Source organism: Dromiciops gliroides, chromosome 5 (genome assembly GCF_019393635.1).
Source record: "Dromiciops gliroides isolate mDroGli1 chromosome 5, mDroGli1.pri, whole genome shotgun sequence".
Classification (NCBI taxonomy): domain Eukaryota; kingdom Metazoa; phylum Chordata; class Mammalia; order Microbiotheria; family Microbiotheriidae; genus Dromiciops; species Dromiciops gliroides.
The window spans coordinates 132,490,466-132,517,228 of NC_057865.1; the positions used below are offsets into that span (position 1 = coordinate 132,490,466).

General features: G+C 38.1%; 1 protein-coding gene across 2 annotated transcripts in view; it reads right to left on the reverse strand.

Moving 5' to 3' along the window:
* The window catches only part of CAV1 (caveolin 1), a 46,963-nt gene extending 21,431 nt beyond the window's left edge, over nucleotides 1–25,532 (reverse strand). The window contains exons 1-2 of one of the 2 annotated variants that reach the window (XM_043965017.1): nucleotides 25,427–25,532; nucleotides 23,589–23,720 (exon numbers count right to left, since the gene is read on the reverse strand). In XM_043965017.1, coding sequence (XP_043820952.1) covers nucleotides 23,589–23,720; nucleotides 25,427–25,456 — 162 coding nt within the window. In that variant the 5' untranslated portion in view covers nucleotides 25,457–25,532. Of the gene's footprint in view, nucleotides 1–23,588; nucleotides 23,754–25,426 lie in introns of both variants that reach the window. The other variant, XM_043965016.1, reaches the window with a different exon arrangement.
* Between the last annotated feature and the right edge of the window lie 1,231 nt (nucleotides 25,533–26,763).

Genomic DNA, 26,763 nt, shown 5'->3' on the forward strand with positions numbered 1-26,763 from the left:
AAATGTCAAGTATGTTTTAAAAAAGCACCAGAAAGAGAAGCAGTACTTATTAACCTGAATGTAAGGAGAGGGCATGAGAAGCTCTGTCCATCTTGCTCTTGGCTAGTCATTTGCCTGCTCTTGCTTGCTTATTCAGGTGTTTCAGCTGTGTCTGACTCTTTGTGCCACCATATGGGGTTTTCTTGGCAAAGATATGGTAGTGGTTTGCCATTTCCTTCTCTAGCTCATCTTACAGATGAACTGAGGCAAACAGGGTTAAGTGACTTGCCCAGGGTCATACAGTTAGTAAGTGCCTGAGGCCAGATTTGAATTCAGAAAGATGAGTCTTCCTGCCTTCAAGTTGGCCACTCTATCCACTGTTCTACCAAGCTGCCCTTTGCCTGCTCACCTGTGGAATAAATAATGTATTACATCTTCTGTAAACTCAAAGCAACAAGCAGAGAGCAGCATTGCTCGAATACTTTAAAGACTATTTGACAATAGCATCATAGGAATTTCCCATCTGTTTGGTGGTCAAACCCTGCTGGTCACATTTGATGGAAAAGCCAAGATTATACCACCATTCTCTAGGTGCCTTGGACCAGCCTTTGGTGCCTTCCCTGTGCCATCTTGAACTTGAAAAGAATAAATAGGTTCATTAGGAATATAATTTATCTTCTCCATATAAATATGAAGTTTTGTTTTATCTTTATTTTGGTTAGAAAGCTGAATTTATTTTTTTTATCTAAGATTACTTACAATTAAAAAAAAATGTTGCCATTATGAAGGAATGCAATAATACCACTTTACTTACATCATTAAAAAGTAAACCCCTCCTCACAAAAAAAATCTTTAATTGTTAAAAATCATTTCATTATCAGGTAAGGATCAGAAGATGTATGATTCTTCTTTTTTCATTATAGTACCCAAGAAACAAAACCTAGGAAAGTTAGCCATCAGGTATCCTAGCTAAAAAAAGCTAAATAAATTTGCTCCCTATTTGTAAGCCAGCTTCTCAGAGACATCAATGGAGGAGAGATCTGATATCCCAAACCAGGAGTGCAATTCACAAAAAGCAATTCATTTCCATGACAGTTTGGTATGTGCATTTCCTGCTGTACACTATTACTAATAATGTGGGAAAAGAAAACAATGACCCATGATTTACAGAACATTGTAGTTGTTCTTTTGAAAGATTAACGATTGCCTTCAAATTGTGCTGTTGGGTTTGTTCATTACTTCTGGCATTTGTGCTTGAGAACATGCACAATTACTGGGGATCAAATGCCAGAGGAACGACTCTTAGAATTAACATGGAATTTCTTCCGCTAGTATTAAGACAAGGCTTTCTTTGGTCAGTTTCCTGTGTGGGGAAAGAAAATGAAAAGAATATAATGAGTGCAAGTGGCCAGTTGTCTCTATATAGGAAATGTGTATATATTCAGGACTCTGAAAGATGTTAGTGATGTGCAATGCATAGTGACGGTAGGTTGGCAAAGTATGGATGTAGAGAGACCAGGAGCTCTCCCTAGGAAAGAGCAATGAACCAATGGTATTGACAGAATGAGAGGACCCTGGGACCTAAGCACTGTGATCCTTGTATGTTGCAAAAAGAACAGATCCATGCTAATCTTAGAGGAAGAGGAGAAGAGAATAAAGGCAATATGCTGATCTAAATGACATCAAATTTGACACCCATTTTTCTCCATTTTTTAGTAAGATTTACTTTAAAAAACCTCAGGATATAAGACATTACATCTTTGCTAGGATTTATCTTCCATGAAAAAAAATTGGCTAATTTTCCCCTTTCCAATTATGGCAAATGCCTCAGTTTTCCAGATTTAGTGGTATATGGTCTGCAACTGCCTTGTGAAACTTCTAGAGGTCTCTAGATCTTTTTTTACATGGACTTTCACCAAGACATTTTTACTCAGTTTCTTAAAAAAATAAAATTGCTTGATGGGCACTGACACATTTCTAACAGATTTCACCTTCAATTTCTGATTAAATACATATTATCACAATAAAAGTCATTTTAATTGTTCCCAATATGATAAATGCCCTTCTCTTAGGTAACATACAGCGAGAGTGATGAGGGAAACCGAGAGTGCCCCTTTAGGGACATATATTTCCTTTCTTGTTAAATAATTAGCAATGGGGGACATTTTTTTTCTGGGTACAATAATGAAAGCAAGAGGCATGTCACGTCCTAAACATTGACATAGTTCCTGTGGGAGACAGGAAATATGTGTTCTATGCAGGTGCAAATTTGTTCTACCAGCTAATTCCCTAGGCATTTTCATAGAATACAAACCATGCAGATTTCCTTTAAGACAAAATTAAAAACATTTCCCCACCCTAAACAATGGTTTGTGTAAAACCATGCCATTTTATGTTTCCTGAACTAACTGAATAATAGTTAAAATTGTTTTCATACCTTTTAGAACATTACTCACTGAAAGACAAAATATCTTAAAGAAATGACATATTGATTTGAATATAGATTGCCCATTGAAATAACATCTTTTTCAGAAGAAAAAAATACACTGAAAAATAAATAGTATAATATAAATAAAAATACACTGAAGATAAAAATACAATTACCATATAAACTAATTTACTGAATTCAATTCAAATATAAAATTTTATTCATTTCTATCAATACTGCTTTCTTCATCATTACCACTTTATTTTGTTGTTGTTCCCTTAGAAAAAGTGTAATGAAAGTCCACACCCTGGTTAAGGTTTTAGGGAAAGGTAGGGCCTTTAGTATAGCACACATCTATGTTGTAAGCTCCATTTTATAAAAAAGGGAATTGAGACCCCAAGACTAAGTAACAGTAAAAACATAAGAACTCTCTCATCAAGTTCTACATGTATTCATAATTCCTTAAGAAAGAATAGAAAAAGCTGGGAGGTGATAATAGGGAAACGATGGGAGGTGGAGCTAAACGATTCATTTATCCCAAGTAGAACCAATCAGAAGAGATCGGATTGGTGGTAGATCTCTAAGCTCAGGCCAAAGCATTTTTCTGGGGTATGTCTCAATTTAGCCTAAGCTCTCTTTGTAATCTGCTTATGTAATATTTCTGCTACTTGGTTCTGAACAAATTAAAATGAGGTAACTATGTTACTAAATTCCAAAGTTAGCTTCCATGGCCAGTAATGAATAATCTTCCTCTCTACGGCCTATTATAATCCGTTTAGTTTAATATTATAAATGGTACTAGGTATCATCTATTTTCATATCAGAGTCATCCATATGGCAGTCTGGCTAGTGGAGCAAGAGCTAACCATGAAGTCCTGGGTTCAAGTGTCACTTTAGACTCATAATGCCACTGACTATGTCACCCTGGACAAATAAATCACTTTTCCTTTTGGTACTCTCTAGAAGCTCCCTAAGATTAGAGTTGTCAAAATGGTACCCATCTGCTTTGGTACAGGGTGTTGCCTATGCCAAAGACATCAGAGTCTGGTCCCTATCCCTTTATCCTTTTCACCTGTGAAGTCCTAGAGAATAAAGAATAAAATATTTTATCTCAAAATAAAGCCTATCATTTTAACTTTTTTTTAATGGAAAAAACCCTGTAATTGAAATACAACGATCCAAATTCATATCCAGGATTCTGACACTTTAATAACTATGTGACCCTTGGCAAATCTTTCCCCATTTCTGAGCCTGAGTTTTTGCAACTACAAAATATGGTAAAAATGTTTGCTCTGATTTCCTCATAAGATTATGGTGAAATATATACTTTGTAAATCTTAAAATCTGTATAAATGTGAGCTATTACTATTAGAAAGGAAAGACACTGTACTCCCTAGATAGAACAGTCTATGTCCTGCCTTTACACATGTCCCCTGTGCCTGCTACACAGACACTCCTGAAACCTCTAGCTTTCTTAAGTGGTATATAGGATGTTCAGGGATGACTAGCACCTCTGGTGTGAGGGCTGTTCATTCCATTTTGGTGTCCACCTGATCACCTCTCACCTGTGGCTCCAAGAAGCTGTAGCAGGCATAGCATCCACACCCTGGTAAAACTGTCTTGGTGGATGGATTAAACCACCTTGAGGGTAACTGACAGGTCTCAGACACATAGATGAATTAGGGGAATGTCTACCCCAAGTATGCAAAGACTTCCCCTGTGAGAATGGGTGCATGAGAACAATGGCTGTGAAGGCAGCTGGAGCTGGGACTATAAAGTACTTGGGGCTTGGTCAGGCATCAAAGATGCCAAGGTCATCCATTGTACCCCAGGCCATCACCAGTCATCTTGACTTTCTGTCCTACCACTGGACTCTGATCACTCAGGAAGAGAGAGTGAGACTGATGACTTTGTGCAACTCTGCCTCACTTAAATCCAATTCATGTGCCAGTCAAGACATTACCCATGATGTCATTGGTCCTCTTTAAAAAATGAAGGATAAACAACAGCAACAGCTTCCTTCCAGACTCAGCTGGAGCACTAATTCCTACATAAGACCTATTTCACCAGTTGCTAGGGCCTTCCTTTCCCATTCAAATTACTTTGTGTTATACACACACGCGTGTGTATATATATATATATGTATATATATATATGTATATATATATATGTATGTATGTATATATATATACACACATATATATATATATATATTTGAACTATGGTAGTTGAAAGATGACCTCTAAAGTCCCTTATATATTTATAATTTTAATAATTATATCTTATAATTTCTATTTATATATAACATATTAACTTTCATTCATAGAATCATAGCTTTTTTGAGCTGAAAGGGACTTTAGAGCTCATCTTTCAACTACCATAGTTCAACTGCCTCATTTTACAAGTGATAAAACAGAATCAGAGGCTCAAGGTCACAAAGGCAACAAGCTACAGGGCTTGGATTTGAACCATAGTTTTCCAGTTCCATATCCAGCTCTCACTCCACTGCACCACACTTTTCTCTATATATGTTATTTCCTTCAAATAGAATACAATCCCTTTGAGGGCAGGGGTTGTTTTGTTTTTTGTCTTTGTGTTCCCAGTGCTTAGCACAGTGCCTGACTCATGGTTGGCACTTAAAAAAGCTTATTAAATGAATTAAAGACTTTCAGTGGGGGAAAAAAGTCTATAAAATGGGGGCATAGGAGTTTATTACTTTGCAATCAATCAACAAGAATTTACTCAGCACCTACTATGTGCCGGGTCACTGTAGCACTGTCTGTTGAACAAGTTAAATTGTTAGAAAGTTCATGGGAAATTTTCCTCAAAACTGATTATGAGAAAGTCTCTATAAAAGAAAAAATTAAACAAATTGATGCATCTTATGAGTTTTTAGAATTGTTGAAAACAGAATATGGAGTTCTGCCTCCCTAATATGTTAATCACTAAAGAACTTTTTTCATCTTTCAGAAGTCATGTTGCAGAAGAAAATAATTAATGAAAATACATTAGCAGCAAAGTTAGATTACCCAGAAAGATTTTGTAGATTACTAGCACAATAAAATAACACAAAATAAATTATAGCAACTAAGAGTCAATACATATTTTAAAAAATATTTTCAGCATTTTTGATAAGTTTTATTCAGGGTAAAATTTCATCTGCATTAATAATAATAATAATAATAATAATAATAATAATAATAATAACTGACCTTATAGTGCTTTAAGGTTTTCAAAACACTTTACAAATATGATCTCATTTTATCCTCACAACAACTCTGGGAGGTAAGTGTTATTACTATCTCAAATTTTACAGATGAAGAAACTGGGGCAGACAGACAAATGACTTGCCCAGGGTCACCCAGCTAGCAAGTATCTGAAACTACTATATGTGAAGTCAAGTCTTCCTGACTCCAGATTTATCACTCTATCCACTGTGAAGCCTAGGCCCCAGTAATTTTTTCTTTTAACCCACTCCCCCCAAACAAAAACCCACTAAAAGTTTGACCCTTAAGAGATCTGTGGAAAATACATTCGAATGACTCTGTGATCTCACCAATATGGGTATTCCCTTCAATAACGCAGATCACTATCTAGTCATATCTAGCACTAGTCTCAGTGGACTCCATTGTCCATCCATCCATACCGCTAGATGTCATCATCAAGTTCTCTCTATATTGTGCAGACACAACTGGGGCCCACATTTGGTCAGTTAGCCTTTCCTCCCACTACATTACCAGACTATCTTGAAATAGGAGGCCTATGGTGTCCCATTATCTTAGATGAGCTCATAAATGTTTTTAATGATAGAATACATAGCATATCCCAGTTTCTGCCTTTACATAAAGTAATCAATTATTAATGAGCCTCTCTCAAGTGACAGACATTGGAAACTAACTCTCATCTCTAAAAGGAGGGGGTCCAATGAGATGAGCTCTTTCAGCTCTCTGATTTTTATGACATATGATGTCAGTTGCTATCACTAAATTTTAGAACTGTACCTTGATTTAAGTGTTAGAGTACTGTAACATCTTGATCTTAGGGGCTTCCAGGGACTAGATTGTCTCCACCAACCAATCAAACATAGTGCAAGTTATTTGTGTTCTATGTGCAGGTATAGATTACATCAATAGTGGAGATGTGATAACTATTCCAGGGAAGTGCCAGAGTGAACCTGCTTTGGAAAGCTGATTGTTAAATTTTCAGTGTGAGTGTTTACCCCTCAGAAATCAACAAAAGCTACAAATTAGGGCTTGATTTATTGTTTTGTAGATTGTCTAGATGTAGGAAAGCAATGGAGAAAATGTTAGTGCACATTAAACTTAAATGTGGCAGGCATGATTTTTGTTAGAGAGTCAACTGTCAGTTATTAGCACATCACTGAAACTATGCATACTAGGTAGGGATGGAAATTATTCTAATACAGCTTAATTTATTTGGCTTCCCTGCTTTCTTTCAATTCCCAGCTGAAGTCTCACCTTCTGTGAGAAGCTTTCCCCATACCATATATATATATATATACATATATATATATACATATATATATATATACATATATATATATATATATATATATATTTCTTTTTTCTGAACAAAATTGTCTGTTTGTTGTCCCCTCCATTAGACTGTGGGCTCCTTGAGGGCATGGTATGTATGGTTTTGTTTTTCGGAGGGTAGGGGGTTTGCCTTTCTTTATATCCCCAGCACTTAATACAGTGCCTAACATATAGTGTTGCTATTCAGTTATTTTTTCAGTCATGTCTGACTTTTTTATGACCACATTTGGGGGTTTCTTGGCTAAGATACTGGAGTGGTTTGCCACTTCCAGCTTATTTTACAGATGAGGAAAGTAAGGTAAACAGGGTCACACAACTTGCAGGTGTCTGAGGCCAGATTTGAACTCAAGAAGAGGAGTCTTCCTGACTTCAGGCCCAGAACTCTATCAGCTGTATCACCTAGCCACTCTTCTAGCACATAGTAGGTGCTTAATAAATGCTTGTTGACTTGTTAATTATATATGTGTGTGTGTGTGTGTGTGTAGAGATCTATTGAGATTGAGTTTCTTCTTTTTTATAACATGTTAAACCATCACTAAATTTACACTGTCAGAAAGAACACTAATATTCTGATGTTAATATCCTTATAGAAAACATGCAAGAGACTGGTATGAAGGAGGGCTAAAAAACAGTCCTAGGAGTTGGAAAGATTTGTTTTTTATTTTTTATTTAAAGTTTTGAGTTCCAAATTCTATCCCTCTCTCCCCTGTCCCCTCCGTGAGATGGTAAGCAATTAAAGGTTATACATATGCAATTATGTAAAACATTTCCATATTAGCCAAAGACTTGTTCGTGTGTTTTTTTAAAAATTCCACCCATGATCCATCCTGCCTCAGTGAATCTAGGCAAGTTCTCTATGCCTAAAACTTTTTACTGATCTGTACTGGTACAGGGAGTTTTTTCACCAGGAATTCCCTATAGGAAGAGGAGCAAGTACGTGTGTGTGTGTGTGTGTGTGTGTGTGTGTGTGTGTGTGTGTGTGTGTGTGTGTGTAGTGCCTACTATGTGGCAGATACTGTGCTTGGTGTTTTTTGTTTTGTTTTGTTTTTTGGGGTTTTTTGTGAGGCAGTTGGGGTTAAGTGACTTGCCCAGAGTCACACAGCTAGTAGGTGTTAAGTGTCTGAAGCTGGATTTGAATTCAGGTCCTCCTGAATCCAGGGCCAGTGCTTTATACACTGCGCCACCTAGCTGCCTCTGGTGTTTTTACAAATATGATTTCCTTTGATCCTCAGAATCACCTTGTGAGGTAGAAGAAATAAAGGAAAATAGAGGTTGTGACTTGGGAGGTAGGTGCCATTATTTTCCCCATTTTATAGTTGAAAAGACTGAAGAAAATTGAGGTTAAGTGACTTGTCCACGGTCACACAACTAATAAGAGTCTGAGGTTTGATTTGAACTCCATACTCAGCAATCTACCCCTAGAACCACCTAGATACATACACCAAAGAAATAATAGGTTTAGATCAAGAAAGAAAATATCCAAAACTGTCAGAATTAGGAATGGTTTATTTGTTTTTCATAGGGTGGGGATGTGCATAAGTGTTTCTTTTTTTAACAGAGTTTAGGTTATATCTGTGTGATAGAAACACCAGAAACTTTAGTGTAAAATGTCTTTTTCACATATACCTCCATGGCCCTGTTAGAATTTTTGTTATTTTTCAGTTGTGTCCAACTCTACGTGACCCCATTTGGGGTTTTCTTGGCAAAGATACGAGAGTAGTTTGCCATTTCCTTCTCCGGCTCATTTTACAGATGAGGACACTGAGGCAAAAAGAGTTAATAAGTGACTTGCTTGGTCACAGCTGGTTTCTGAGGCCACTTTTGGACTCAGGAAGATGAGTCTTTCTGACTCTATGCCTGGAACTCTATCCACTGTGCCCCCTAGCTGGCCCCCATTTAAGAGTACTACAAAGTAAAATTAATGTTGTAGGTATCCTTATGAAGAAAGCATTTTCATGTCTAACATCACCCCCCATCATCCCACTGTTTTCTTAATCTAGGAGCAACAGAACGTGCTAATACTATTACTGTCCCTTTAGAGAGGCTTCATACAATGAAGTGATAAGTCACCTTGGGACCACAGCCAGGAATGTAAGAAGCTTAGATAAACTCTCTGCAAGTATAAAACGACACAAGAGGTCTATGCAGGGCCAGTTTCCAAAAAGGGTAACCTCAAACAGTGGATAATATCTATCAAGCAGACAGAACTGGGACTAAATACTTAAGGCAAGATTTAGAATTTACCCCCACCCCTCACCTCTTCTTGCTACTTTCTTTTATTTTTCTCCACCTCCCAACACCCCTCCCCCCCCCCAGTGTTGAAAGGCTTTGGGTCTTTGCTGATGTTTGACATATCACAAAAGAAATGGCTAGGTATTATAGAGAATGGAATTTTCTGGTATTAAAGATTTTCCTTTATAAAAAGTACTATTAAAAATGGCCTCTTTTTACCTACTCTGTAAAGTAACACCCAAAGTGAATGCCCATTTTGCCTATCCCCAGTTATAACCCTCAAATTTAAGGAGGGTCCTGTAGAATATCCAAGTGTTTTGCAGCATCTAATTGAAAAAAGTAGAAAAAATGATCTCTGTATACATATATACCCATATATACATACATATACACACATATATACATAATCCATCCATATATTATGTGTGTGTATGTGTATATATATACACATACATATATACACACATACACATATATATACATATATATATACACACACACACACACACACACATACATATCTTCTTAAATGTCAGGGTTTAAGATGAAGAACTAGACAGGAACTTAAAAAAATCATCATGTCATCCATTCATTTTACAAGTAAATAAACTCAAAGAGACTGAATAACTTGTCTAAGCTCATGAAGGGAAGAAGCAAAAGGAAACAGGATTCAAGCTCCTAGCCTCTTACTCCAAATCCAAAGTTGCACTTAATACTGTTACGTGGCTTTGAAAAGATGATTTTTTTTGTACTTCATTCTTTTCTTAGAGGATTATCTTTTTTTTTTTTTTTTTTTTTTTAGTGAGGCAATAGGGGTTAAGTGACTTGCTCAGGGTCACACAGCTAGTAAGTGTTAAGTGTCTGAGGCCGGATTTGAACTCAGGAACTCCTGACTCCAGGGCTGGTGCTCTGTCCACTGCACCATGTAGCTGCCCCCTTAGAGGATTATCTTGAAAAGGGGACCCAAACTAGTAGAAACCTGGGAGCTAATGAATAAGAAAGTACAAGAGATTTCTTTCATTTGGTGTGGCACTAGAAGTGGCTCATAGAAAAATGATAGTTCTTGTACGTATTTCTTTGTCAAAATCTAACATCCCATTACAGAGTGCTGTTGATTCCTCTTTCATGGTAATGTTTTTTCTCCTCCAGCTCTTCCTTTCAAAAATGAATGCATATGTTATTTCCCTTTATCAATCAGTGAGCAAATATTTATTGAATTTTAGGCTTGGAAAAGTCTTAAGGAAAGCAGCTGGTCCAGTTCCCAGCCTTCAGGTAGGTAAAGTTATAAGTTGTTCCTACTTTTTGCTACCACAAGAGTTTTCTGGAAACCACATCATAAAGTGGATTATAAAGTAGACCGTCTTCTCTTATAAGGCTAATGTTGTAATTGGGAGTGATTGCTGACCAAGGACTTTGAATCAAATAAATACTAGATATAATAAAAGACAGATAATAGCTAGGATTTATATAGCACTTTAAGGTTTATAAAACACTTTATAAATACCTCACTTATCCTTGCAACAATCCTTGCAAACAGAAGCTATAATTATCCCTGTTTTACAGAGGAGGAAACTGAGGCAGACAGACGTTAAATAACTCACATACAGTCAGTAAGTTTCTGAGGCTGTATTTGAACTCAGGTCTTCCTGACACCAGATCCAGTGCTCTATTCATGGTGCCATTTAGTTTACCTATATCACCAAAGTTGCAAATTATGTATGCACAAATGCACATATGTGGGGGATACATAGAGGGGGAGACATATACAACTATAATCTACTATAATAATTTAAAATAGTACATTTGTATCTCAAGTCCTATTAAAACAGGGACAAATATACTATATAGAAGGAACCATAATGTCCTATCATGTACTGTGATTTTTTTTTTTTTTTGGACTAGACCTGATCATTGTAGGAAGCTCCTGGTAAGGACTTTCCTCTGCCAATGAAGACTAGTACCTTCTTTGCAATTTATAATGTCAGAGAATTGTCCAGGGTCATGGAGAAGTTAAGTGACATGACCAAGGTCACAGAGTCAGCACATAGTCAATTGAGGACTTGAACTCAGGTCTTTCTGACTCCAAGGCCAGCACTCTCTATCCATTAATCCAGTGTACATATAACTACAAAATACAATACAATAGAATTGTATACAGATTTTATGAAAGAAGATATTTCCAAGGACTCTTTGAACACTACCAGTCTATGAATATACTACATCTATTACACCCCTCTAAAACTACTAAATGAATACAACAAATGACTCATCAAAATATCTCACTGATGATACATCATTTGATTTCTTAGAGTTTGATAAAATGGTGAACCACTAGGCCTTACCATCAGCTCTGCTTCTATTCTCCCCACTATGCCCTCCCCAACCCCAAGTATTGTTATCTGACCTCTTGGAGCAATATAAGAATGCTTCAGCTTTTTCATTCGCCCTGTAATTAAACCCTCTTAGATGTCTTGTCTTCATAAAATTGATCTTCTTGAGAGCAGCAACTGTCTCACTCTTCTCACTATCTGTATCTACAGTACTTGACACATAGTGGGGGAAATAAGGGAAAGGAAAAAGCATTTATATAGCACCTACTCTGTGCTAGGCACTGTGTTAAGCACTTTATAAATATTATCTCATTTGATCCTCACAACAACTTTGTAACATAGTGGAAATGGAAGAAACTAGAAAGTGTCTGTGGTTGCATTTGAACTTAGGTCTTCCTAATTCCAGAATCATTGATGCATCCATTGTGTGACCTTTGTTGTCATTCAGTCACTTTTCAGTCGTGTCTGGTTCTTCATGACCCCATTTGGGGTTTCCTTGGTAAAGATACTGGAGTGGTTGGCCACTTTCTTCTACAGGTCATTTTATAGATGATGAAACTGAATCAAGGAGGGTTAAGTGACTTGTCCTGGGTCACACAGCTAATAAGTGTGTAAGGCCAAATTTCAACTCCAGGCCCAGTGCTATATCCACTTCACCACTTAGCTGCCACATTTATGTAAACACTTAAATGCTTTTCCATTTCATTCATTCATTCATTCATTTATTCATTCAAATAACTTGGAAATCTGATTTACCCAGATATCCTCTTGGAAGATGTTATTCAAAGAAATCCATATCTTTAGAAGACTGCTTTTTCTTTCCTCTAGAAAAATTTCTGTTTAGCAAGTAGAATAACTCAAAATCATTCTATTGACTTTAGGGACTGAAGATATACTCTCCATGAGCTAGTACTTAATAAATCAGTCAATCTCGCTCTCTTGCTCTCTTGCTGTCCTCTCTCCCTCCCTGCCCCTTTCCCTCCTCCCTTTTTTTTCTTCCTCCATCCCTCCCTTTTCCTACTTCCACCTCATTTTATTCAGCTACTAGTACAGTATTTCTGTCCAAGAACAAATACAAGCAAATAAATAAAATAATAAGTATCGGTCACCAGACTCTCAAACTTCACTTACCATGTACAATGCTCAGGAGTTGTTAAATTTATAACTAAGTCCTTTGCACGGAGCTGGAAAACCTTAAGGATATTTACTGGGCCATTAGCACTGCATTATAGAGAGGAATTAAAAACCCCTTTCATAGAATTGCCTATACAGTAAGTTTCCAAGAATATGTATCTGAAGTTGCCTGTAACAGTTTTGACAAAAAAAGGTAGCAGGGGCAGCTAGGTGGTGCAGTGGATAGAGCACTGGCCCTGGATTCAGAGGACCTGAGTTCAAATCCAGCCTCAGACAATTGACACTTATTAGCTGTGTGACCCTGGGCAAGTCACTTAACTCCATTTGCCTCACCAAAAAACCCAAAACAAAAAAAAAAAATAAGAAAAAAAAAAGGTAGCAAAGACTGAAGTAGAAGGCAAGGTCACCTAAGTATGAAAGTGGTTAGAGGTAAGAACTGTGTGTATTTTGATCTCCATTTTACAGATGAGGCCCAGAAAGATTAGCCAATATGTAGTTACAAAGCAGATTTTGCAAGAGAACCAAAGCATGGACCTTCTGCCTCCTCTTGAAGCAGTGTGGTTCCTTCTAGTGAACCAAAGATTCTTAGCCTGGGACCTGCAAATTTTTAATCTATACATATATGTAAGGTTTTTTATGTGTGTGTGTAGATTATCTAGAGTTTTCAAGTATATATTATCTCTCTATGTATAATCTATATATTATAGATATTGATGTATTTTATCTATTTATATGGAGATTGAATATTTATATACTTGAAAACTCTATATGAACTCATTATATATAGAACTGCATGTGTATAGATATATGTATATAATTTACATATACATGAAAACTACATACATATACTATTTGAGAACTATAAATTATAGATTATACATATGTGAGGACTATATTCCAGTACAATTGGTTTGCTTTGTGATCTTATGTATTTTATTTTATGCATTTAAAAACATTATTCTAAGAGATTTTCCATAGACTTCAACAGACTACCAAAGGGGGACCACAACATAAAAAAGGTTAAGAACCCTTGACTAGGCTATATTACTTCTGAATGAACACCTACTATAACCAAGATCTATATTAGGTATTATGGAAGATAGGACATTATCTCTCCTCAAAGAGTTTATAATTAAGTTGTGATATCAAGGATTATAAGCTTAATGATTTTCATGTGTTAATTGCTGAACAAATTTTTCCATTTTTAACAGCACCTAACTACAAATAAAAAGATAACCAAAAATAAAAGGCAGTATATAATAACCCTTCTTGTCATTCCAAATCCCTACTCAAATGGAAGACCCCAGAAGAATGCACAAGACTTTCATTCCTACTTTGACAACAACAAAACTCAAAGTAACAATGACCACTTTTTTTGTAGAGAAATAGCATACTTAAAAATAACAAGCCCAGGGGCAGCTAAATGGCACAGTGGATAGAGCACCGGCCCTGGAGTCGGGAGGACCTGAGTTCAAATCTGGCCTCAGACACTTAACACTTACTAGCTGTGTGACCCTGGGCAAGTCACTTAACCCCAATTGCCTCACTAAAACAAAACAAAACAAAAAAATAACAAGCCCTGAAATTTATAGCAAGCAACCCAAGGCTGAGAAATAATATATTATTCTAATAAACCAGACATTCTATATTAGAATGCCTTTATCCCCCACTCTCAGGGGAGTGTCCATCCTTCAGCATTTTCTCACAAAGATCTCTGTGTGTTTTTTTTTAAGTTGAAATAAAGTGAAAAAGAATGCTTCTCAATAGAGATGCATTTTTTTAATTGAATGAGTTATCGTTAAAGGGGGTATAAAAGCAGGTAGTTTGTGATCCAACAGCTGGGATTTCTGTAGCTGCTGGGAAATATTGCAGCTGTTCATACTCCAAATTCTCTCTTTTAGAATGTTAACTTTTTCCCCTTGTCTTTCTACGACTATGTGTTTAAAGGACCAAACTTGTGACCCTAGAATGGCACTTGTTATAGTATGTAAAAAACATCCTTCTTTAGTAAAGGGCCACCTACCATGGACTTGGCACCCATTGCTATGCTAGTCATTCACTGGTTTATTTAAGTTCAGAATAAAAGCAATAAAAAATTTTAAAAGAATTTATTAAACACCTACTATGGGGTGCTGAATACAAAATAATTTCTATATTCCAGGAATTTACATCTACAATTGTGAACAGTTTCTAGTACTGGCAAACCTTTCAAGTGGATGATTCTGAAAATCCAAAGAATCCAGGAATACCAGAAAAAAATAGTAGGGCTACATGATTCAAAGAGATAAAGGGGATATTGCTGGCTTAAAGAATGAGAAAGCCAAAAAATTGTGATAAAAGTATTAAAAAAATATTCCCATGAAAGAATAACTACGTCAAAGGTATGAAAATCACTGCCTGAAGCTAAAATGGGAGGGTTATAATTAAGGAGGAGAAGAAGAATGAAATATTTTCAAAATCCAGTAAGATTATTTTAGAATGAGTAGTTTTAAATTTTAATGAAGAATAAAAGATGAAACTTTTGTTCAGCCAGAACTAGTTTGATCAGTCATGTTAATTCAGGACTAATTCCATATTAATTGCTTGATAATTTCAGACTACATAAATGAGTTGGAAGCAAAGCATGGCTTTCTTAATAGCGAGCCTGTATGTAGTGTTTTAAGGTTTGCAATGTGCTTTCCTAACATTATCACAGTTTTAATAACAGCCAGATTATGTATTATTTTAGTCTGGAAGCATTTCAAAAGCTGCTTAACAAGTGGTGAAGAATCTATGTTTCTAAAGACAGCTGAAAGGAATCTAGTCTAGCCTACTCTTTGCGGAGATGAGAAAACTGAAGCATGAGAGAGGTGATTTGTCCAAGATCACAGAGCTAGTAAAGAGCTAAGATAGAACTCAAACCCAGCTCTTCAGCATATTAAGTCCAGGATTATTTTCATTATACCATGACACCTCAAATATCTTTGTATAGTGACTAGAGGGTAATTTTGTGCTATTTGTGTTATTTTGAAACCTGGGGACTTCTGTTCTTTTCATTCCTGGTTCCATATTTGACAATGACTACCCTCGATGACCACTTAAAATGAACCTTAAAGATAAAAACTCAAGTCCAATGTAAGAACAAAAGAAAAAGCAGACACAGTACTTGATGCTAATCCTTGATGATGATAGCCTTCTGGTTTTAAGAAAGTCCCTTAACTGTCTACTTTGGTTTTCACATATACAAAATGAGCTTAATCTTTTTTTTTTAAATGTTTATTGTGTAAGTATTATCTAGCTGGTACCATCCATGCTTATAAATTGAAAGAAGCCACATAGATATTACCCCATTAAGCTGTAATCAAAGTAAGGAGGTTACTATAAATATTTATTTTTCTCTTGACCATTGAAAGCAAATGTAATGTTTGTGTATATAAAAGTTACCTTTGTGTTGCCAAACAAAAAAATATTTAGCTCATTTCTTTTTTTTTCTTTTTTGCAGGGCAGTGGGGGTTAAGTGACGTACCAAGGGTCACACAGCTAGTAAGTGTCAAGTGTCTGAGGCCGGATTTGAATTCAGGTCCTCCTGAATCCAGGGCCCGTGCTTTATCCACTGCACCACCTAGCTGCCCCCTTAACTCATTTCTTAAAACTGTTAGATAGGGAACCTCAAAAATATTTGAATTCTCCTCTCCCTCATTCCCACAGCAAATCCATTACTAAATCTTAGTGCTTCTCACTTCCAAATACACCTCAAATCTGTCCCTTCCAGCCATTCATTAGCTCCATGGTCTTAGGGAAGTCATGAAACCTCTCTGAGTCTCAGGTTTCATCACTTGCAAAAATGAGTGGTTTGGACCAGATCCCAAGTATCCAACTTTAGACTCTTTAAATAAATTTCTGGGGATTCAGCATGTATGAGATTTTTAGTGAAAAAATACATTTTCTATTTATCTAACACACATTAAATAGTAGGCCTAATCACCCTACTAGTGGGGTGATTAGCAGGGCCTAATCATCAACCTGCCACTATTATTATATAATTGATTGCTACTGGGTTTCATGCCAAAAGACCTGGACCAATGAATAACTAATTCACACTATTATAATAAATCATATGATTAAATTCACGCCACCCACCTAGTTCTGATCATGTAGATTTCTGGTCATGTGGCCTACTAATGAAAAAATTAGATACCCCTGTATCAGATGATTTTTGTCCTTACTAATTTTAAATTCTATGATTCTCTGATTCCATTCCCATTGCAATTATTCTAATTCGGAAAAAAGTATTTATGGTACACTTTTAGATTTAATCTGTATTATTAACATTTTCTCGCTCATTTAAGTCTACATATTCAACAAAAGAATAAATGTAGTCCTGATTATTGCATTTGCTAATTTCTGAGGCAGAAAATGTTCACACTGAGAATTTAACAAGAGGCTCTCAGGAGTTGTGTAGAAATGATTGAGCACACCCCTGGTCCTACCTCACTAGAAATCTTCAAGGAAAGACTAAATGATTATTTATTGGGGAAGTTGAACTTGGGATTCCTATTTGGATACAGGATGAGTTAAATGACTTTTGAGCCTCTTGTGATCCCAGTTATTGGGGGAATGAAGATCTTGAATCTCTTGATCTCAGGAATTCTGAGCCGCCATGGGCATGTTGGTACTAGGTTTGGCATCAATATTAATGAACCAGGTACCAGGTTACCTAAGGAAGGGCAAAATGGCTTGGGTCAGAAATAGTGTGTAAGTTAGTTTGGGCTCATGAAAAGTCTCTGTACTTCTAGCCTGGGTGAGATGGAGAGACATAGGCTTGAAAAAAAAAAGGAAAAAAAAAGAAAATCTCTAAGGTCTTTTCAAACACTGAAATTCTGTGACACATTTACAAGTTTACTTTTCACTTCCCCCCTATATGAACCTTCCATTGGAATAGCAAGTATTTGGGTTTTTTTGGGGGGGGTTGTTTTTTGGGGGGTTGGTTTGGGGTTTTTTGGGCAAGTATTTATAATATAATGGAAAGAAAACTAGATTTGTTATAAGAAGTCTCCAAAGTCCCTTCCAACCATAAAAATATGTGAACTAAGTTTGAATCCTTTGTCACCTACGTCCAGTATTGACAACGTATTCACCTAGTGCTGGATTTAAAAAAAAAGATTATATTAATACATATAAAAATATGTGCCTTTTGCATATAATCTACATAAAGCATATCATAGATGTTTAAATGATATATTAAATACCCCACCTATTATGTACATGAATAGTCTATATGAGCTTTTGCTGTTCCTTTATTAACTTAAAAAATATATAGATACTGAAATGTAAGTGGTAACACTTTTATGATGCAAAGCATGACTTGCATCTTCTCATATGGACAACTCAATAATGTATCTGAAAAGAAAACAAATAGTATATTATTTTCTAGCCTTCACATGACTGGTTCAAAAATTTGATATGCAAAAAAATTTGATATGCATTCAAATATGGAAAGGATCTATGATATTGTGGGTACCAGGGACCTCCTTCCATTAGGTCATCAATGGTGACCCCAGATATTTTATGTGTACTAGAAAATGGAATGGATCTGTGATTTCATGGCAGTAGGGGGCCTTCCTCTCCTTGATCACTTAAACGTCTTGGCCTTAGCTATCTATTTCAGAAACAAAATTTCAAATAATAGTCCAGACTTGAATATGAACTCGCATAAGAAAAAGTAACACTGGTTTTTCAAGGACTGACAATGAGTTTTAAGAAAATCAGCAGTTACTGTCACAGGGTCTCTGGGCAATTGACTGAATTCAAAGATTTTTTGATCACATCACATAGAAACATATAAAAACTTATTCTAACCACATTGTTGCAGCTGAACACTGCCACAAAATTAAAATTATTTAGACACTGTCTAGGTTTATCTTATTTCCTGCTCTAGAATCACTACTAGTTGAGGAAGAACATGTATAAGAAAAAACTGGGGTATGCTGATAAATATTTGACAACTGGCTGGTGGCATACACATGACACACTTTTATGTATAATCTGCATTATTAATATTTCTCAATCATCCACGTCTAAAAACAATAAAACAAACAAAAAACCCCAAGCCTTGATTTGTAGCATTTACCCAGTTTCCAAGATGTAGATACTCATGTTTAAAATGTAAGAACTAGCTCTCGTGAGCTGGTACGAGCCGGATCTAGAAAATTCTTCCTGAATCTAAAATGGGTACAGCTTTTCAAATAAGTTTAACCTAAAAACACTGAGTAAATTTGCTACTGATATCTAAGGAACAACCATCCTATGTGATTCAGCTATGTTCATGGTAAAGTTATTAATTCTTCTGCCGCTAACCATAACAAATCACCTGATAAGGGTAGTAAACCATTCTTAATTGCATGTTTAACAGCTCTTTTGGACATTATGTACCTGGATAAATTTCTCTTCCACTGGAGTCATTCCACCTTACAAAATTAATAGAAACCTGGAGATAGATACATATTCAAAGAATGTAGTGAAACAAAAGTTAATAGGTGAATTAGATCCTGACCCATGCTTATCTATGTTTCAAGTTTGGAGATGAATGCTTCCTACACACTCCCGTATTATATTCTAGATAGAAAATTTGAAACATACTTTTTACCACATACAGAATTCACTCACAAATCAAAGATGGTTTTTTAAAAAATCAGTGGAAAAAGCCACAGCCCAAAGGATCTCTCTTTGAATCTTGATCTTCAAGTGATGGGTTGGACCTCTAACATCTCTGTGGTACAGCTGTGAAATGATCTCACTTTTCATTTACTGGCATGAGTATGGGCTGCTTTTCTGCCTACTGAAGGATGAATGTATTACACAGAACTAGCACAAGTTATAGTGAAGTGGTTCAGTTCACAGGCATTCCAGGATAGTCAAGCCATGTTCATTCCTTGTGCTAAGTTGGAGGGATGCAAAGATAAAGTGATTTCTTGGTCAACTTCTGCAGTTCCTATCTTTTAAAGTAAATGAGTTTCTTGTATAGCTCTATTATAACTGGCCCAAGTTTAATTTCATCTATTTTCAAAGTAAAACCTTCAGTGTTGGTAAGACTTTTCTTAGGTTTACAGTGTTTGGATTCGCAGAAAATCACTACAGTTCTGATCACAAGCTTAACAATGTTGAGAAACATATGCCTTGGCACTTGGGTACAATTGGAATGCTTCTCCTTTGGCTACTGTCTTAATATACTGATGATGTTCAATGTTCGCATTAAAGTGCTTTGTATGTCGTTTCCCACATTAGACAGTGAGTGTCTCAAGATGACAGTTTTTGTTTGTACCCAGTGCCTGGTACACAGCAGGCACTTAATAAATGCTTATTGACTATCTCTGGAAATTGTCCACTCTATTTGATTATGAGGACAACTGGTTCCTAAATCCCGGGTCAAATCGATGTCTTAAAAGAATATTCAAATAAGACTGCCTGGTACAGCAGATTGAGGGCTAGATTTGAAGGCTTGAAGATTTGGGGTTCAAGTCCTACCTCTGATACTTATTAGCTGTATGTTCCTGGGTATACTGATTAACCCTTATGTGCCTCAAGCAACTGCCTAGGACTTACTACAGAATCCCAGATAAGGGTTGTCACTTAGGTGATCAAGAAGAGGAAGGCTCCCAACCACCATGAAATCACAGATCCATTCAATTTTCTAGTACATATAAAAAATCTGGGGTCAGCCAGGGTGACCTAATGGAACGAGGTGCTGGTACCCACAATATCACAGACCCTATGAATATTTGAGTACATATCAAATTTTTGAACCAGTCATGTGAAGGTTAGAAAAACATTACTTGTCAAAATTTCCTATTGATTTCCATCCCTCTAATTAGTAGAAATCCGATATAACAGTTTGATTTTCCTTTACCTTTTGGATAATCCTGTCTGAAATTTCATAGTTATAATATCTGCTGAGCAAATACATTTGCTCAGTTACTGAAGGAAGCCCCCAAACCAGTTTTATGATAGTGAGTGTTTATGCTCATATATCCATGTAACTAGGCCCTTGGACCCAGAATTGAGAAACAGTTTAGAAAATGAATTTCTTTTTAAAAAATATGTGACACATAGGCTTCTGATTTTTCTCGTACTTAGCTTTGGCTTTTAAAGAACACTCGGTAAAAGTTCAGTAACTGTGTAACTTTTCACATTTTGTATCAGGACTCCTTCCTCTGTTTCTCATCAACCAGAGTTATTTTTAAAATGTGATATGAGAATCTTCTGAATGTAGAATTGTTTTCCTCTTCCCTGTTAAGTCATTTACCTTTCACAATAGATTAATTTGACCTGTTTCCATCTGTTTTCATTATTTGATCTGTTTCCATTCCACCCATTTCCACATTTAACATGAGATTTAATAGAGCAATGATAACATGAACTTCTCAAGTGTTCTAAGGTAGGGAGGTGGGGTGTCTATTCTGATGTAAGAGAATCTCAAGTTCTAGTGTTAAGGTAACAGGAAAGAGATTATTCAAGTATAAATTCTCTTAAAACTCTTTAAAGCGTCACTTCTTTTTGACTCTAAGACCCTATCATTGGAGGCTTTCAAGGCTACACCAAATGACTACTTGGCAGAGGTGCCAAAGAAGGAATTTGTGCTGGAGGTAATTAGGTAACCTCAAAATCTGTTCTATCTTTGACAATTTAAAAAGTAGACAGGGGCAGCTAGGTGGCGCAGTGGATAGAGGACCAGCCCTGGAGTCAGGAGTACCTGAGTTCAAATCCGGCCTCAGACACTTAACACTTACTAGCTGTGTGACCCTGGGCAAGTCACTTAACCCCAATTGCCTCACTAAAAAAAAAAAGTAGACAGGTCCTTGCCTTTCCTGGAAGAACTATAACCAGGAATTGTTGGGAAGTATTTAAATTTCTAAAAGCACATGCTCAATTTTCTCTTTACCTCCCTGAAGTCATGGAGGATCTGAAAAACGAATATGATAGTGAATTATTTGTTTACTTTATTTTGCTCAGTTATACCAGAAAGTGGGTGGGACCTAGGATCTTGAGGCTGGCAGGGCCACACATTAACACTTGCTTTTAATTTATCTGGTCTGATGATCCCTAATAATTGCCTTTTGGAGTTCTGTTTTGTAAACTTCAATTTCCTCTAAAGACTGTTAGGGTTTTTTTTCCATCTATGTTAAGTCTCTTTTCCCAGTGGGATCTTTCTTTCTCTATTTAGTCATGCTGTGTGTGGAGACCCAAATTCCATACAGCCTGGGAGCTCTGACTCATCCTCAGAAAGTTTGGTTGCTCCAGGGACTCCTACTAACAGTGCAAATGAACAGAAAAAAAAATAACCAATGAAGGACCTCCTTCCTGACTTCTACTGTGCTAGTGCTCTACCTAGAAACTAACCTTCTTATCAAAAGCCAAATAAGGGAGGAAAGCACTTTATCCTCCTCTTTAAAATAATTTGAGATAGATTTACCTTCTTTTCAATTTATTTGGAATTTAGCAGTTTTAATTTCCAGATTATTGTGAATTGGTTTTTTTTTTAATATTCCATACTCTGCCCCACCAGGAAAATCTTTAAAAGCTTGCAATTACTATTTCCCCTTCACCTGCATGCCAAGGGAGTTAAGTATAATATGTTCATTTTCCTCAAATTTACAAAATAAAATGTTCCCCCTTTAAAATATGCTATTCATAAACATGAAGCATTACTGAAATCTCACCCCTCCCTCCTCCTATCTTTGTGTAATGAGCCCTGGATAGCTTGAAATGGCTTTATTTTAATCAGGGCTGCAGTCATAGGATTTTGAGGGACAGAGTCTTTAGATTCTAATATCTTGAGCCAAAAGGTCACCTTGGCCTTCTTGGTCCCAGAAGAGTAAGCCCTTTGCCAAAGACAGGGAACATTCATGATTTCTCAATCCGAATGGGTCCCAACAATCCATTTGTTTAAAATGGTAAAAGTTTGCAATAATAGTGATAAAAAATGCTAACCATCAAGTCAGATAAATATTTTGACAGCTCACTGGTTTTAAAAGAATAGTCTACATGTATATGCAAAAGGATTCATTTTGGTCCATGTGATCCTGGAGCATATTAACCTAAGAAATCATAAATGTAAGTATTGATGGCAGCAAACTAGCTGGCTAAGACTCTAGGCTGTTTAGATTTTGCACACTTAAGTTTCTTGTACACAGGAACCTCATTCTGTTTAATTAAAAACTCATTGAGAGTTTGGCATTTCACTCCAACACTCCCTCTTCTTGTTCCAAAGCACGTTGGAGCACCCGCTTTGATATTTTGAAGAGAAACATTTTAAGATACATTTCTTTTAATTCATGATCTTGTCAATTTTGTGTTTATATTCCACATGCCTATAGGTATGCTTTACAAAGGTACTCTAAGATCAACCCATGCTCAAGGTGGTATCATTAAGCAGAACTTTTAAAGGCATCACAATGGGTGCAGACAGCATTGTCCTAGATAGAAGTAGCCTGCCTATCCGATTCTCTGTAGTTAGGAAGCCTGGACAAGTAGACTTAAATGGAAGTAACAGGGTTGGGGTTAGGCTGAAATCACCTGGCAAAGAAACTTCATTTCTCCAGTGAATGGAAAAATTATTATTATTATTATTATTTGCCTTTTCCTTGAGCTTTCAGCAGATTACTTCACTCGGTCCCTAAATTGAGTAAGGAGAGAACATGATACCTGGTCTAGTGCCCTCATCTGTCAGTGCGATGCTGAGAGGGTCCTGCCTGCAACTGAGAGAGAGAGAGAGAGAGAGAGAGAGAGAGAGAGAGAGAGAGAGAGAGAGAGAGAGAGAGAGAGAGAGAGAGAGAGAGAGAGAGAGAGAGAGAGAGAGATTCTCACCTCTTTGGGTCACTTTCCCTTCCTCCCTCCACTCTTGTCCTAAATAGTGTATCCTTGTCTTGCCCTCTGGCCCAGCTCATCCCTTACCTTAACCACATCGTCATTGAGATGCTTGGGGTCTCGGTTGACCAGGTCGATCTCCTTGGTGTGCGCATCGTATATTTGCTTCTCGTTTATTTCGTCGGCCATGGTCTTATTGTTGGGCTTGTAGATGTTTCCCTGTTCCCGGATGGGCGCCGAGTAGAGAAGCCCCTAGGGAGGGGGTGATGGTAGGGACGGGGAGGGGGGTGGGAAGGAAATAAAAAATAGAACAAGCAGACAAAAGTCAACTTGATGTTGGGAAAGATCTCAAACGTAAGGACGAGAGAATTATTGTTATTTTTAAAGGCGGCAGCAGCAGCTGCAGCAAGGGCTGCGACTTGCTCAGAGCAAAGTAAACTTCACAGGGAGACTGGCTTTTTAAAAGGATAGAAAAGACGACACCACACCCCTCGGTACCAGGCAGAGAAGTCTGACTCCCACTCCCGCCGCCAGGGGTCATCTGCAAACACAAGCCAGACGTCCAGCTCCCTAATCTCTCCAACTGCCCTCCCCCCCCCCAATCCTCCCCCTCCTTCACTAAATTCAGCACTCAGGGTTTGGCTCCAGTGACTCCAGCAGCCTTGGGCTCGGCCCTAGCTCTCTGATTTGGTCCCAGCCCCACTTGAATTTCCTTACTTGCTTCTATCACCTCCCCCTCCTCCTCAGCTACACCTGTAGCTTTCTAACCTAAACTTGGCTTTCTCCGAGAGTAGTGAATTACTTAATACTCATCTCTCCGAACCCCAGATCCCCATCAAACAAAGTACCCGCGGCCCCTCCTCTCGGATCCCACCTTAGTAGTCTATTTCTCTTTGAGGTATCTAAAGCTTAAAGGTATCCATCACTGACCTCCCCCTCCTACCCCATTGACCCTAATGGGTTCTTCTCACCCTCATCTCCTATAATTCACCGAACCTCGATAACGAGCTCCACCTCGGGCTCCCCCTCACCACATCTCACCTGCCTCCCCTAAATGCCAACTGCTTCTTCTTCATTTAGCAACCGTCCTCCCCCCCGCCCCCAACCCCTCCTGCTTGCTCTTATAGACGCGGCAGCCACTGACTTTGGGAAAAATCTGTTCTGCATAAATACAGATGGGGATTCTGGAGTGGATGGCAGGGGGGAATCTCTCCTTTGGAAACTCCATTCCTAAGGAGTTTTTGAGAGGCATCAAGGACTTGGGGAAGAGCAAACATAGCGTGCGCCGACGCCCCAGTTAAGCTCTTCCAGACGCCCAGGCTTGGGTATGTACTTGCCCAGGGCTGTGGGATAAGAGAGTTACTGCCACCGCTGCCCCTCCCTGCCCACCACGTTCCCAGCATCTTCAGCCACTCGAGCCTCCCGCCCTAGAGCGATCAGCCGGGCAGCTGGTTTGCCGTTTGCAGGCTTAAGGAGGGGGGCGTGAGAGGAGAAAAGGAGGTGGATCTCTGTTCCGGCAGACGCAAAGTTGGGGAACCCCCAAAGCTATCCCATCCACCGCACACCCCCCTCGCCCTTTCTCTCGGTGGCCCTGCTGGTGACTTCCCTAAGAAAGCAACCCTTTCCCCGCAAACAACAGGCATACCAAACATCCCGTTTCTGTGCCAACCTCTCCCTGCCCCCGATTCCTCCCCAACACTCCCCGGGCGCCTGCTCCTTAGCCATGGCTAAATGCGAAGAGTGGTCAGAGGTCAAGAGGGAAATGGGTAAAAGAAAGGAGTTTGGAATGCTCCCAGAAGCTGGTGGAGATTGCCGAAGTAGCCGCTCCAAGACGGGGAGATGGGGCAGGAGAGAACCTCGTGCCCAGGGAGGGGGGGGGGGAGTTGGGGCTTTAAGAAACTCCCCAAAGGTGAAGCAAATCCTACCTCGGAGTCTATGTATTTGCCACTAGACATTCTGCCTTGGGTTTGACGGAGGTTCTGGTGGAGGTTTCCCTGGGTTATAATTTAAGGGAGCTGAGGAAGGAAGATCCTGTATTGTGGGAAGGGAAAAAAAAAGGAAAGAAAAAAATCCCGGTGGGGGTGGGGGGTGGGGTAGGCTAGGGAGGGGAGGTAGCTGTGAGTGAGAGAGCTGGCTGCAGGCCAGGGGTTTGTTCTGCTAGCTTTTGGCCGGGATGACAGCAGTGCTGGGTCTAGGCACATCCCCAAAGACTGTGGGAGCAGCGGGGGGGGGGGCCCGAGGAGGGAGGGGGGAGAAGGAGCGAGCGAGCTTTTTACCCACGTTCTACTGAGGCAGATATTTTAAACCTGGGGCAACATTTTCCCAGCCCTGCAGCCGTCAGGGCAATCCGAGAGAGTCTGCTTGAAAAGCCAGAATTTTTTCCTGGTGCATCACACTAGTGGGAGGGTGTGAAGTGGAACAGTTTAGTGTTGGGATTCCCAAGCGTGTAGAGCACCTCCGGGCAGAGTCAGAAGGCTTTAGTGTGTCCTTGACCACTTCTCTGGGTCAAGCTGCAAGTTCCTCCCCCACCCTCAGTCCCCCTCCTCCCCCAGGAAAAGGCCACTTCACAGGGAAAAGGTGGTGAAGAATGGGTGGAAAATTTTAGTTACATCTCCTAAACTGAAGCAAAGGATTGGGGTGTTAGAGAAAGTGTTTGTGCTTTCATGACACTCGTTTACATATATTTAGCCTAGTCTGGATACTTTGTAGAGTGAACCTATCCCCACTGGCTCATTTCAAAGTAATGCAAATGTTTAGCTGTTCTTTACTTTCTTTACATTACTGATTTTCTCTAAAAGAAGGGAGAAACATGCCAATAGACTATGCCATGTTTGCACAATATATTACAGTATTAGTCATCACTAAAAGAGTACTAAAATAAAATCTGTGACTTTATTGCTGCCTAGGATTTGGGAGGAGAGCTGGTTATGATTTAGGACAGGGACTGGACCCGTGATTTTACTGGCTTAGGGAATTTTCTCTTGAGAAAAGCAATTCCATTATCTCTGCAACTTCTGGTCTAAGACAGTGACCTAGAGCAATTGAGAGGATAAGTGACTTGCCCAGGATCTTGCAACCAAGGAGTCAGAAGCTATTCACTTCTTAATGAATAAAATACATTTGCCTTCTATCTATCTATCTATCTATCTATCTATCTATCTATCTATCTATCTATCTATCTATCTATCTATCTATCTATCTATCATCTATCTACCTACCTACTTAACTATCTAATCTATCTCCCTAATTTAATAAGAGAAGT